This window comes from Lathamus discolor, chromosome 2, assembly GCF_037157495.1.
Source record: "Lathamus discolor isolate bLatDis1 chromosome 2, bLatDis1.hap1, whole genome shotgun sequence".
Classification (NCBI taxonomy): Eukaryota; Metazoa; Chordata; class Aves; order Psittaciformes; family Psittacidae; genus Lathamus; species Lathamus discolor.
In genome coordinates this window covers 29,594,089-29,609,330 of record NC_088885.1, presented here as the reverse complement: position 1 = coordinate 29,609,330, position 15,242 = coordinate 29,594,089, and the positions used below count along the sequence as shown (strand labels likewise).

At 41.8% G+C, this 15,242-nt stretch overlaps 1 protein-coding gene across 11 annotated transcripts in view; it reads left to right on the top strand.

Moving 5' to 3' along the window:
• Positions 1 to 2,352: 2,352 nt before the first annotated feature.
• Positions 2,353 to 15,242, top strand: part of CRPPA (CDP-L-ribitol pyrophosphorylase A) — a 141,178-nt gene continuing 128,288 nt past the window's right edge. For 5 of the 11 annotated variants that reach the window (XR_010609878.1, XR_010609880.1, XR_010609881.1 and 2 more), the window contains exons 1-2: positions 2,362 to 2,592; positions 9,259 to 9,538. Coding sequence is in view for 7 of the 11 variants with exons in the window: in XM_065666253.1 (XP_065522325.1) it covers positions 2,426 to 2,592; positions 9,259 to 9,538 (447 nt within the window). In the remaining 4 variants the exon portion in view is untranslated. Of the gene's footprint in view, positions 2,593 to 9,258; positions 9,539 to 15,242 lie in introns of all 11 variants that reach the window. The other 6 variants (XM_065666251.1, XM_065666252.1, XM_065666249.1 and 3 more) reach the window with 5 other exon arrangements.

Here is a 15,242-nt window from a genome sequence, read left to right as displayed (position 1 = left end):
CTCATATCCTTTCCTCTTTTTCACATGCCACTTTCCTTCACTTTCCATGGTAATACATTTATTCCTCACAGAAGCTTTTGAAGACGTCATTATCTAAAAGGCACATCTGTATGTTTTCATTTAAGGTATCTTCCTTTGTTTGCCATCAGTCCCTCTCATGTTTCCCTATACAGTATGAGCTGATGTGATTTTTGTCCATTGTTACAACTGTCAAGACACCTCTACATGTAAAGGGACTATGTTCTCCACTTTGCTGGCCCATTTTCCAAGACTTTCTGGCTATTGCAGGCATCAAGGATATCTGTGAACTCTTGCTTTTACTAACATGGATCACTTTACTCCCATTGTGTGACTCTTACTTATGATGCCTCTGTGATCCCATATGATCATTCTACCTCAGCCCACAGCTGGCACTGGCAAAGCAGCCCAGCTGGGATATAACAAACTCCCTTCCATGCTGCTTTTTCAATCAGACCCACTCTTCAGAAAAGTCTCCATATGTGTCCTACTTAGGTTCACCTTAACTAAGAGAAACTTGGAAAACTGTAAATAAGTTAGCTTCTCTAAAAGATAGAGTCCTGCAGACTTTAACATCTTCGGTCATTTCAGCATATAAAGACATGGATTTTCCCCCAAAATAATGTCAAAGGGGACAATGTTAGGGCCTGAGTGTAGCCACTTTCAAGTTTAGTTGTCTGAGTCAAGGAGTACAGCTCACCAAGCCCAAAGTCAGCTCTTCTACTAAACTATTATGAAGAAAGTTAGAAGCAGGGATCTGACCCTCCTTTCTTCCTTTTCCCTTGGAAGCTACTTTTAAGCAGAGTCTTTATTGTTGGCCCTCTATATCTGCACCTGATCTGGTGCCCCACTGACCTGGACCAGCATCCACTGGCTCAGCTTCTTGGCTAGCCCTGTGACCTGCTGCCTCACTGAGACCTTGCGGATGATCACTGGACTATGCCTGACCCCAGGGCCCTGATCCTGACCTGACCGTGACTCATGCTTGGCATCTTGCTCCTTGCTGGTGAGGCTACTGTTCTCATTTGCTCTGATACCGTGGTCTGTTCCAGGCTCCTCTCCCCTTTTGGAGTGGCTGACCCTCTCTGCTCCCTGACTGTTGTGAGCAACAAGCTCACAATAGTTCTTGCAGATTTGCAAAGCTATCTTTACAGCGAGATGTCCAAAATTTTCAGATGAGGGCAGAGCTTAGCAGTAGTATTTAAATGCACTCAAGTTACAGTGTAAGACGTACAGTGAAGTCAGACATATCAACCTGAGACCTGTTTAGCTTATTACAAGTGCACCTCTCCTATGAAGACAGAGAGTTGGAGTTCAGTCTGGAGAAGAGAAGGCTCTGGGATGACCTTACAGCAGCCTTCCAGTGCCTAAAGCAGACCTACAAAAAGGCTGGAGAGGGCCTTTTTATAAGAGCAAGTAGTGATAGGACAGGAATATTGGCTTTAAGCTTAAAGAGGGTAGATATATGTTAGATATAAGGACCTCTTCACTATGAGGGTGTGTGTCAGTGTCCTGGCAGTGTCCAAGGCCAGGTTGAACGTGGCTTTGAGCAATCTGGTCTAGCAGAAGGTGCTTCTGTCCATGGCAGGGGACTGGAACCAAATGATCTTTAAGGTCTCTTCCAACCCAAACCATTCTGTGTCACACTTAGCAAGACCCCTCCTCACTGAGCTGCATCTCCTCTTCTACCTAATGCATATGAGCCCTAGGAGTTTTCCAACCAACCTGTCTCACTACTGCCTACAGCAGCCCCATGAGATGAACGGGAACATCGCAGCTTCCAACTGAATTGACTACCGCTTCTTCAACCTTTCCCTCCTGAGATTAAGAGCAACATACACCAGACTTGGGCAGATGTCCCAAACCGCCTCGTACAGAAGCGGCCGCCTCCCGGCCGGGGCTCACATGAAGGCCCACCCTCCCCTCGGGTCCAGGCACGCTGTATTTACCTCCTCATCAGACAAGCCACCTCACCGCGAACAGCGAAGCCCAGGGCCGGACAACAGCACACCCCCCCGCCCCGCCTGACACGGCTAGAAACGCCAAGCACCACCCCTCAGGCGGGCGCACAGCTCAACGGCCTCGAGCCGCGCATGCGCCGGGCGGAGTGACCCGCGCGCCGCGCACTTAAAGGGACAATGGCTGCAGCGTCCCTCCTGTGCTGTCACGTGCCCGCCACCGGGGCGCTCTGGGCGGGCGGGCGTCCGCTGCGGGGTGTGAGCGTGTACTGTGCGCCCGCCTGGGCTCGCACGCCTGTGCGGGCCCGGTCCCCGCCGGGGTCAGGCGAGCGAGCAGGCGCTGGATTCTTCGGTTTGCGGACGTTCCACGCAAATAAAGCGGGCGGGGGGGCGGGAGGTTCTTGCTGCCGGTGGGGTGAGAAGCATAGCAGCCGCTGCGCCCTGTGCAGATGGAACCCAGCAGCGGGAGCCGCGGCCCCGGGGCCGCCGCTGCAGCGGTGGCGGCCGTGCTGCCGGCGGGCGGGAGCGGGGAGCGCCTGGGTGGCGCCACGCCCAAGCAGTTCTGCACCGTGCAAGGGAGGCCGCTCGTCAGCTACACGGTGCGGGCGATGGAGAGGTAACGAGGCAGGCGCCGCTCGTCTTCCCTCCCGCGTCCTGCGGGCCTTCCCCTTAGCCCCCGGCCTCGCGGCGTGAGGTGCGGCCGCTGGCCCTCGCCGTGCGGCCACTCCGCAGAAAGCAGCTGGCCGCGACCTTGCTGTAGGCCCCGCACGCCCCCGGCGCCGCCGCCCCTCGGAGGGCTTGGTGTTGCGTTTCGGCGGGACCTCCTGGTCTCCCCGGCCAGTCAGAATGTGTAAAGGTGACAGGGTGGCTGGAAGCTGGTGTGCTCTGACCGCTGGATAAGGCAGGCTCAACTGGGGAGAGGCGCTGGCTGCTCTCCCCTGTCCCAGCCCTCCTCACCACTATTCCGGGTGGCCTTGTTCTCACCTCAGCACTGCTGATGCCTGGTAGTTGTGTCACTTTCCAGTGTCTCTGGAGATCAGTTTGAGGTGCTCAGCCTCGAAGTTTGAGGGTTTCTGTAGCTGCAGGGACTGGTTTGGTGAGCCTCAAGCAACCACAGCCACTTAAGACAATCATACTACTATTGAGAGGCCTTAAGAAAAAGTCTGTTCTGCCACAGGCGTTGCAGATGATTTTAATAGTGTCCAGAGGCCTGGAAAAAAGATCCACTCTTCACAGTGTGGTGAACTCAATTGTCTACAGTGCTTGCATTATGCGTGAACATTATAGGCCATAGCCCAACAACCTGGTTCAGCTGAAAGCTTAAGTGCCCTTTTAGTTCTAAGTTACAGTTTCTGGGTTAGAAGCTGATAGCTCAGGTAGCATGAGGCTGCATGCATGGATTTTCTTTGTGTATGTTGGAACAAAGAATTAAAGTCATAGTCATTAATGGCATATTTTAGAAGTCAGGTTTTTCCTTGTCATAAGACTGAGTTCTAGACATGTGACTGACAGCTAATATATTGTTAAATGTTAACATAATGTAAGTCTTGTATCTAGTGTCACTTGAAACAGTGCAGGTAGGAGTGGAATGTCAGATGTGTTCTGGATGTTTTGCAGTAGCTTGTAGAAAAATAAACTTTTAGATTTCAGAGAGAATAAATGGTGAGGAGTAGAGGGTGCTGAAAAGAAATGGAATTGCCAACATCTCCCGAAGTTCTTAATTCATGGAAACTTGTACAACATCAAAATTGGGACTCTTTTTCCATTCCCACCCAGAGAGGCTTCCCTCAGGTCACTTGTTACTTCATGAAAGAAATATTGCTTGTTGTCTTTATTTAATTTTCAACAGCAGCAAGTCACAAAGCTAAGCACATCAGTAAGCAAAACCTCCACTCCAAAGCTTGTCACAGCTGTAACTTTCTGCCAAAATGTCATGGGAATCTACAGAGAATAATAATATCCTCACTCTGTGTATTGGAGACCTAGAAAAGAGATCAGAGGTTTGGGAAGGAAATTATATTCGTAGGAAAATAAAACATTCATTAAAAAAAAAAAATCCTACATTTTTCACCACCAGTAAGCTCTGAGAAAATAACAGTTCTTTGAGCAATAGTGTTATGTCTGTAAAAAAAAATTTGAAGGTTGAATCTCATTGTACAGTCCAGCCAAACGTGTGATCCCAAGTTGGTTGTGACAGTAGCAGCCTAGGGCTTTTGGTTGACTTTAGGAGTGAACTAACTGGTACCCCAGTGCTTTCACAGGCAGAGCTTTCTGCCATCTCTGTGCTGAACTGGAGTGTTGGCTGGCATGCGATGTATATGGAGAGTTGGGAACAGATGTACTCTAAAGCTGTGAATAGCTTTCATTTTCATCTTAACGCTTTCACTTCAGAGGAGGTACCTTGTTCTTTGTATGAACATAGATGCAAAAATGTAACACTGAGAGGCTGCAGTTTGGCACATAATCTATCACCCTGAAGTGGCAGATATGTGCATTTAGCTTGATACTCTCTTCTGATATCTGTTTACCTGCTGTAATTGAACGACTCTTTGAGTCAGCCTGTAATAACCAGTTCAACAGAAGTTAGCTACTGCAACTATTATTGAGCGTATTTTAATCTGGAAGAAATGTAGCAATATACAGACATACGTGAGTAAATCAGGAATTTTCATCTGCTTCGCATGTGCTTTTAAAAAATCAGGAGAAAAAGGTTTTTGCACACTTCAGCTGAAAGTGGTGAGAATCTTAAATACTGATGTGGAAAATCTGGCAGACAAGACAAGAGCAGACATGAATGAATAAGCAGTGCATCCTGTTGCATAGCATAAAAGCATGTAGAAGGTTGGCCTGCCAGTAGTAATCACAGATGATGCCCTTAGGAGGAGGAGGTGAGAAAAAACAGGGTGAGGAGAAATTACTGGGTTTTGTTGCCAGTACAATGGTGCTGATAGGAAGGTCGGGTCCTACCTTGGGGGTAAAATTAAAGTGTGTTGGAGAACTTAAATGTTTGGCTTTCCCAGTGGATTTGTTGCTGTATAAAATAGAACCTCTCCAATTTCTTTTCTGAGATGGAGGAATCTCAGCTCTGTGTGCATGCGCACACATGTATTTTACTAAAGCAATATAGGGCAAACCAGACAAAGCTAAAGATTGGTTTTTAAAATCATTGTGGGACAAATAAGTTATTGCTGTTCCTTCTATTCTCAAGTTTCAGCAGTTCTTGAAAGTACAGTGAGAAGTTCTGAAAGAGGAAAGCAGGGTTAGTATGTTTACTGGCAGAATGAAGATTTTCCATAAAAGTTTCAGACAGCTTTGTTTACTTTGCTTACTGTAATGTAATATTTAAAAACAGATGGCCTTGTATAAAAACAAAAGAAAAAAAAAAAGAAAAAAGAAGGGCAACATTACCTGAGGGAAGCATTTAAGGAATCACTGCTTCCGAATTCTCTTGTGTACTTAATTTGCCAGGTATTTTTCCCCATTGGTTGATGCATGTTCACTGACTCTACAGGTCACACAATTACAGATTTGCTGAATGTATCTACTGTGGTAGGTTTCTTTGTCCAGTTGTCATTAGCTTATTCTTGAAATTGCTTATGAGCTAAAAATAATTGTAGCAAACAAGCCAATTAACTTTATTAATGTATCTTTGTTATCTTGTATGACTAATAAGGAACACTTTCAGGAAAGAATGAGTGGCTTCTCTACATGAGATGCTCAGAACTTCCTTAATGTGAAACTTTTCAGACTTAAAAGCTCCCTACTTCCATTTATTTCTATCATATATCAGTAAAGTTATAACAAAGCTGTTATGGAGCAAAAGAACATTCTGCAAGTGCATATTGTTCTTGACAGTTCCTTTTCTCATTTGGTGCTTGAATAATAAATGGTTTATCTTGTATCTCTGCAGAGTTTCTGTGGCAGTGAAAGATCGTATCTTACACTGCTAAAGCCATCTCAGCAGTGACTGCCTGGTTCTGGCCTTGTTTTGCTGATAAACCCGCTGATTTAAGTAGGTTGTATGTTAAATAGATTGCTACTATTAGATTGTTACTGGTCTGAGTAAGAGTTGCAAGAAGTTGAGTGTATTTAAGCCTCATATCAGATTTCAGGCTCAGCACTAGTTTGTCTGTGGGTGAACCAGATAAAGAGGGTTAAATCTCAGTCACGTGTTACCCAAGCATGCCATTGAGGCAATACAGTCTCAGAACATAACTCATTGGTTATCTAAGTTTCTCTACAATCTGTGTTGTGAGGTCATGTAGTAGTAGCTTAATCTTTTGCTGAGTTAATGAGCTCCTTTGAGTTCTAGCTCGGGTAATATAAATGTATATGCTTTTGTTTGAAATCTAATGGAACAGTGCTATTTTCTTCTAGGCAGATGGTCTGTAGGTAGTGACAAGAAAGAAACAAGCATATAGTCCTTTTCTGTCTCATTGTTTTCCTACTACTAATATTAAGGTCCTCCCAAGGCAGTTGTAAAGTGATTATAACTGAGTTCTTTCATTTCATTTGATCAGAGCTGATTTTTTCACTTTAGAGCTACAGCCTATGTTGCACGGAAGGACTAGAGTTCTGTATTTAGTGCTTGTTAAAGCACATTGGGGTACAGTATTCTGATCTTTTTTATGCCTTGTGTTGATTCTGAAGCTTCTATGATCTGGGTCTAATATTAAAGTTATAAAACAGAAAGGGTGTTTCCAATTTTTAAACTGGTTTTGAGCAAGTCCTGAGCTTCCTCAGAAAGATTTAATACTAAAATAGTAAGAAAAGGGTATGACAAATTGAGGGAGAAAAAGATCCATCTACTGCCAGATTGAGTGATTACTGATACTTTCCAATTTCATTAAAACACTTTGCAGTATTTCCATAAGCAGGTCTGTAAAAGAGTAAGCACCTATGTGGTGCACAGTTCTCATTCATGAGATTTTTTAGCATCTTTTACTGAATTAGTACTTTTCATGAGTTTTGGTGGGACACATTAGGCTTCAAAGCCTAAGTTGTTCTTGTACCTGATCAATCTAGAGGATACCTTTATACTCTCACATGAATAGGTTGCGTCTCTAAATCCCAGCTTTAATTATAGAACATTAGTCCAGAATGAGTTTGAGGACATACTCAAGTTTATAAATGTGTTTATCCAGACACAGGGTGGAGCTGTGGCCGCATCCTGTCACTTTTTAGTGTATTGTATCACTGGAGGCCTTAAGCCATTCCACTCCCCCTGTGCAGAGATTTATCGTAGGCTGGCCAGTATGTCTGTTCTCTTCCCTTCTCAGAAGATGCAGTGTGCTACCCAGTTGCCTCATAAACTTCTTCATTTGACTCCAGGATGGGAAATGTCAGTGCTGCTCTTACATAGTCATCAGTGAATGTGCAGTTTGGTCACCGTTTCTGAGAGCTGTGTAAGGCTATACTCTTCCTGCAAATAGAAGTGCAGAGCTCTAATTCTCATGTAGTGTGAAATAGCTGCTCTTGGATCTTGCTGTATTTAAATGACTGACTTTCAGTATTCAAAAGAAAAACTGAGATGGATCCAATTAGTTTGCCCTAGTTCCAAGTCGAAGTCATGCAGAGGTGCTAAGTTGTGTGGCTAAGTGTAAGACTATGCCAGAACTCATTTGAGAGGTTTGAAAACCTTTTGATGAACCTGTGGTGAGTGACAAGTTGAAACTTGAAACCATATGACTTCAGATTTTACATTTGAACAACATCAATACTTAATGCTGACAATAAGTTAGTTTGGCTGTACTTTATGCCTTTGTTAATAAAATGAACATAAGGACAAACAGTTTTATTTAGAATAATGCTAATAGCACTTCTATTTATTTTATTTTTAATAGTTATTCTAAATTCATTGAAATAAATTTAATGGAGTTCCATTAATTAAAAACCCTGAAACATACAGAAGGCAGAAAATAGTCTGATGTTTCACATGGTTCTAGGGGAGTGATCTGTGTCACAGATGACTTCGCTTTTGGAGGAAGAGTAGTTCCTGGGCAATGCTTTCACATCTGTTATTGCAGGAATCAATACCTTGAGGCTGTGTATTTCTGAACTGTAAAAAATTTTTTTTTTTTTTTTAATTATGACTGGAAGTATTTAGTACCTTAGTCCGTGTTGTGTTTGCAAAATTAGTTTCAATAAATGTACTAATTTTAGTTGAGAGAATATACTATGCTTGTCTCCCTTCCTAGTTGGATATGTAGGATACACATGAGTAATTTTACAATAGTAAATAGTGAATTATATTTGTCATTGTTGCTCATCTGATGAGTTTGGTGTCTGTCATGCCCCCCCCCCCCATCATCTGTGGAGACACAGGAAATAAAAGAATTTAATATCCTTTTTATGCTCTCTACATAGCATTTGGGAAATAAGATACTCAAATAGCTGGATTTGAATTATGATATTTCCGTTAGTTTGAAGTACAGTATGCCACATGCGACTAGAATTTGTATTTCTAGGTCCTTTGACACAAGTGTGACTTCAGTTATGACTGGTTTTAGTCTGGTGGGTCATAGGTTATTCTCCCTGCATACCACCACTCAATTGTAGAGCTAGGCTGATACTAACAGTAAAAGCTTGAAGTTATCTAAAAATATGCTTTTCATATTCTGGTAATTTTACCTAGCTACCTACGTTTTTACATTTTGCTAGCTTCCTAGAGCAGAAATCTTCGTGTGTGTGCATATTATTTCCTGTCAATATTCAGGTGTCACAGTTTTGATTCATTAGCAATCTGTCAGTTGCTGCTCATGCCTGCCTTGATAGTGAGCTTTGTTTCAGAGTTTCCTGATCCTCTGTTTCAGAGTTTCCTGATCCTCCTATTCACTTGTACACAGTGTACTGCACAGTAGAACATGGAGTCCTAAGATTTACCAATTTATTGGAGACTGAATTTAGAGGAAGCTGAAATAACAAACTCTAGCTGATTGATTTAGAGCTCATGTTTGAAGCTAGGAATGAGGCTGGAGTAAGAAATGTTTTGAAGATATTTCAAAGGGTTATTAGAAGATGCCTTTTTTACTGGTTGTTGGAAGCAAGTCCCTTCCCAGAATTCCACTTTGGTTGACATCTGTGTATTGGTAGAGATCTAATGTAGCTTTTCTTTTACAGGTGGAGTGGTAATGCACAGATGAAAGGATGGACTCGAGTGTACTTAGAGAAGCTTTATTTACCCGTCTTGAAATTATTTTGATATGAATTTCTTTGTTTTATGGAGATACCTGTACTTTTATTTAGTCATTCATGTCTACTTTTTCTTTACTGTTTCTTCTAGGATAAGTTGGATATCTGACATTATTGTTGTTGTCTCTCCTGAAAATATCGAAACAATGAAGTCTATCATTGAAAAATATGGCCACAAAAGAGTTACAATAGTAAAAGGTGGAGTAACTCGTCACCGGTCAATTTTCAATGGACTGAAGGTGTTTGCAGAGAATGGATTTTCCAATCAGCTGCTCCAGAAACCAGAAGTAGTGATTATCCATGACGCTGTGAGGCCATTTGTTGAAGAAGAAATTCTTTCAAAAGTGGTTATGGCTGCTAAAGACCATGGGGTATGTACTATACAGCAGTGCAACTCTGCAGTGTTCTTTATATTGTACAGTGTAAAATAATGATTGATAAATAAGGATTTTTCTAGCAATTTTATTAATGTATTATGTTGATTTCAAAGTAGAACAGATTCAGAATCTGTATTATGCAGAGAGGTCAGATGGGGGAGGAAGACATTTTTAAATGCTGCAGGCATTACTTGCTATGGGGAATAATTATTGCCAGAGAGACTATCAGTAAGAGATCGAATTAATCAGCAGTTTGCTAGTTGAAAGGTAGATTATATAATAACAGTTTACCTTTTTTCCAGGCAGATTTCTTACCTAACGCTAGAATAGTTCAGTTAGTGATTACTAATAATAAACAGAGTGCTGTGTTGCTTGACTCACAAGCTTTGTATGTTTTCACGTTTATATGTGAATCCTAAGGAAGTGGCAGGAGTATCTCTGTCTTAATGTTAAATTTTTCTAGAATCTGTACATGTTGCAGACTGCTGAGAAAAAGGGAAAGTGGGAAGCCTCCAAATGTATGTTGGAGATCCTCCTGATGGAGATCATTGCACCTGAGGACTGGGAATATTTACAGGAACCAGAATGATTTCTGAGAAACTAAGTAATATGTGAAGCGGAAGAGTTTTGTAGAACTTGTTTTATGCAAGTAGAAAGGTAGAGTTATGAAAGGCATGCACTATCTGCAAGAGGAACTGGTGAATAAACTGATCAAGACAGAGATGTAAGAAATCATGACAGTCACAGGGTTTTTTGTACATTTTGCTATTCTTACCTTGTACTTCAGTTCTTCATTAATAAGACACTAGAATGCTTCCCTACTTCAAAGAGATGGTTTGAGGTAGAAGTCATTAGTGACAGCAGATTGTTTGGGTGTTAGCAAGTTAGGAAAATCTACTGCTGCTTGTCTGTTTTTCTCAAGAAATGAAGTAAAAGATAAGCAAATTGACAGATGATTTGCAACCCTGACAGTGGAATAAAGAGTCCAAAGAATGAGTGCTGGTATTTCCTTAGCACTCCTCTACCTTTTCTTTGAAAGCTCGTATTATAGAAGGAGAATGTATGACTTGTTAAAATATTTCTTATGAAAATTAAATCATGCAAGGTCCCTCAGAACATTGTTAGAAGTCTAGATATACTGAGCTTCTTAATAGTAGGCCTGTACTTTTGTGCATTGGCTTAATATGGAATGGCAATAAAATAGTAACTCTGCTGTGTAGTTTTCAGTGATACAAAATGTAAGTTTCCAGTCATTAAAACTTAAATTCCGTTAGAATTTTAACAAGGTTTTTGACCTTTCTCCTGTAGCACAAAATAGCATCCCAGAATTGATTCCCTGCCAAAAACTTTTAAAACACATCCCCTTTGTAAATCTGTTCTAAATGTGATTCTTTGAGAGCAGTAGAAGAATGGGGTTAATTGTACTGATGTTGAGTTGAAATGAGAAAAACACCAACACATTCAGAAAAGAGTTAAGGTGTCTGCATGTTATGGTGTATCGTATCACATTTGTCTTTGTGTTCAAGTTTTTTTGTTCACTTTTTCTTGAAACTTGTGTGATTTTAATGTAATATTTTTTTCCTGGTTTTCTTTTTAATGGTGTGTAAGACATTTTCAGTAAAACAGTAGGGAACCAAGGCAATCTCCATTGACCTTCTCAAGGCAGTGTATTCTAGTTCTAGAAGTTCTGTACTCTTGATTGATAAATACTTCCTTACCTAGATCATGGAAGTATCTCATTTGATCTCAAAAAGGTGATCTTACACATTTGGCATAGTCTTTTCCATTGTATAGTGTGTGTCTGAAATGTGCATGGTATTTATTGGCTCTGTGATGACTTCCTGTGTTGGCTTAGTTCCATGGAATTCAATGAGAATAGGCTGTCAGAGAACTGGACTCCAAGAACTGTTAGCTATTGATGTTACCTGACAAAGTAGTTGAATTAAGGAACATGAGAGGAACTTAATTTTATGTAATGAATTGGAGAAGCTTCCTGTCAGAGAGAGGTGGCTGTCTTCACTTGACAACCACAGAATTCTGAAGTAATAAATGACTGGAAAGCTAAGACTCTTTCTCAAAATTGGCATGCATGGTTTTGAAAAATATTTGATCAAGGGAAGCTATCATCTTCAGTTCTTCCTATAGTCAAATTCTTTGCATATCTAAGGGGGAGCCAGTTCTTCAATCTTTCAGTACAGAAAGTAATTACTTCCTTTTGCATTATGTAGAAAGGTACAAAACCTGGAAGAAACATCATATTAAATCACTAGTGTAATAGCAGTAATGCTGTATTGTTGTTCATCTGCATACCATATAGGTAGCATAATTATGAGAAGCTTTAATGTTTTTTAAAATGGCAATCGATCAAGTAAGTTATTGCACTTCTAGCTGCCAATTGTCAGACAAATAAACTGCTTTATTACACTTACTAATCAGTTTGTTATTTGCCTGTGGGAATTAAAATGTGTACCTTATCCAGAACTAATAAATTATGCCTTAAATCCCCCAAACAATCCCTTGATTATGTGAAAATATTACTTTGTAACCAATTAAATTCCATTTATGTTTTTGGGGTAATTTTGTAATTAAAATTACATGTTTCTAGAAACAGATTCTTTATTGCTAGTAAAAGTGGAAGCTTCAGAAGGCATAAGTCCAAAGCCTTTAGCAGTATCTCTTTGCCAACATTACATTTTAAACAACATAACCAAAAAGGAAAAATCATGCAAGGAAAAATGGGGGGGGGGGGGAACTTGTAATTTCTTCTACTGAGAGTGTAAAAAAGGCATATACAGTCAAAGACTCTTTCTGTAGTTAACATAAACTAGATTTGAAGATGTAGTTTATTTCTTTGAAAGGACTGAATCAAAACAGCATTCTTCATTCTTAAAAGCTGGTTTCTGGAAGCTGTCTAACATCATTACTTTATTCTCAGCTTTAGCAAGAATCTGAGCAAAGCATACATCCCAGTACAGATGTACAGTATTACTTGATTGCATGGACTCTTATGGACATGCACACTCAGGCAAAATAATATCCCCCAGACAGAAAGCATGAATTGTGGGGGCGTTACATAGCAAATTTAGAGGAAAATATTTTAAGAGCTACATGCTCTTAGCTGTGATAAGGCACATGAAAGACAGAGATAATTCAGGACAGCCAGTGTTATGAAATGGCTTCACCAAGGTCAAGTCCTGCCTGACCAACCTGGTGGCATTCTCTGATGGACTGTTTTGATAGATGTGAAGAGCTACAGGTGTTGTCTGACTGGACTTCTGTAAGGCCTTTGACGCAGTACTGCACAACATCCTTCTGTTTAAGTTGGAAAGATACGGTTGATCGCTAAATGTCCAGATGGAGATCAGTGACAAGTGGTGTCTGCTAGGGGTCTGTACTGGGACCAGTATGGTTTAATGTCTTCACCAATGACATGGTGGAATTGAGTGTACCCTCAGCAAGTTTGCAGGGGACATCAAGCTGAGTGGTGTGGCTGACACAGCTGAGGGATGGTATGTCATCTAGAAGGACCTGAGCAAGTGAGGTCCTGCACCTGGGTTGGGACACCCCCTGGTGTCTGTACAGGCTGGGGATGAAGGTATTGGGAGCAGCCTCATGGCGAGAGGCTTGGGGGTACCGATGGATGAAAAGCTGGCAGTGTGTGCATGAAGCCCAGAGGGCCAGTCATCTTGAGCCACATCCAAAGTAGCATGGCCAGCAGGTCAGGGGAGGTAATTCTGCCCCTCTACTCTCTGCTCTGGTGGGACCCCATCTGGGGTACTGTGTCCAGGTCTGGAGTCTTCAGTACAGAAAGATATGGATTTGTTGTTGTGGGTCCAGAGGAGGGATACAGAAATGGTCAGAGGGGTGGAACACTGCCTCTATGAAAGACAGGCTGAAAGAGATTTGTTCAGCCTGGAGAAGAGCAGGCTCCAGAGAGACCTTATTGCAGCCTTTCAATACATCAAGGTGTCTTGTAAGAAGGATGGAGAAAGACTTTTAAGCATGGCCTGTTGTGATAGGAGAAGTGATAATGGTTTTAAACTAAAAGAGGGCAAATTTACACTAGATTTATCATAGAATCATAGAATCATAGAATAGTTAGGGCTGGAAAGGACCTCAAGATCATCCAGTTCCAACCCCCCTGCCATGGGCAGGGACACCTCACACTAAACCATCCCACACAAGGCTTCATCCAACCTGGCCTTGAACACTGCCAGGGATGGAGCACTCACAACCTCCCTGGGCAACCTATTCCAGTCCCTCACCACCCTAACAGGAAAGAATTTCCTCCTTATATCCAATCTAAACTTCCCCTGTTTAAGTTTTAACCCGTTACCCCTTGTCCTGTCATTACAATCCCTGACGAAGAGTCCATCCCCAGCATCCCTATAGGCCCCCTTCAGGTACTGGAAGGCTGCTATGAGGTCTCCATACAGCCTTCTCTTCTCCAGGCTGAACAGCCCCAACTTTCTCAGCCTGTCTTCATACGGGAGGTGCTCCAGTCCCCTGACCATCTTTGTGGCCCTCTGGACTTGTTCCAACAGTTCCATGTCCTTTTTATGTTGAGGACACCAGAACTGCACACAATACTCTAGGTGAGGTCTCACAAGAGCAGAGTAGAGGGGCAGGATCACCTCTTTCGACCTGCTGGTCACGCTACTTTTGATGCAGCCCAGGATGCGGTTGGCTTTCTGGGCTGTGAGCGCAACACACCCAAGTCCTTCTCTGCAGGGCCGCTCTGAATCTCTTCTTTGCGCAATCTGTAGCTGTGCCTGGGATTGCTCCGACCCGGGTGTAGGACCTTGCACTTGTCATGGTTGAACTGAATTTAAGCAAGAATTTTTTATTTTTTTCTTTATGAAGTGGGTGGTGAAATACTGGGACAGGTTGTGCAGAGAGGTGGTAGATAGCTGGTCCCTGGAAACATTCAAGGTTGGATGGGGCTCTGAGCAACCTGATGTAATTGATGATGTTCCTGCTTCTTTCAGGGCGGGTTGGACTAGATGCCCTCTAAAGGTCTCTTCCAACCCAAACTATTCTAAGATTTTACATTACTGTGAAGATCAGAATTGCTTTACTAGCCATGAAACTTTTTTGCATGTGTGAAGAAACCAAGTGTGGTTTTGCTGCTGTACAGAAAAGAGTTACACAATGTATTACTCCTTTTTAAACTCTATGATAATGGTAACTGTAAAAAACATACGGATGTTTCCATAGCTTGTGGCATTATTCTTTCCATAGAGAATTATAATCACCTCAACCAAGTTGTTATTTTCTGTGTTGAATGGAGGACTGATGTATTGTTAGCAAATACTTGCAGTCTTTGTCCTAACAACATGTAGTGTTTGGTGGTGAGAAATAGTTGTCATTTCCCAGTCCCCATTTAAGTGATTTAGATGATTTATTGCATTCATTAGGGAGGATGCAACTTAAAGAACTGAAATACATAAATCATAGACAGAAACTTAAATTATAATCTCCCTTTCTTCTTTGCACCATTTCCGTGTTGTACTAACAGAGCCAGCTGGGCCTAGTGCAACTAGTACTTAATCCTTTTTAAAAAGGTGACTTAATCCTACTTTTTTTAGCTTCTGGAAGTCTACACATACAATATTTTTAATCTTTTCTTAGGTAGGATTAGGTTATCTTGGAAATAAATTTTCAGCATAGCTTCCTGTAGTTAAGTGGTTGCTGAGGT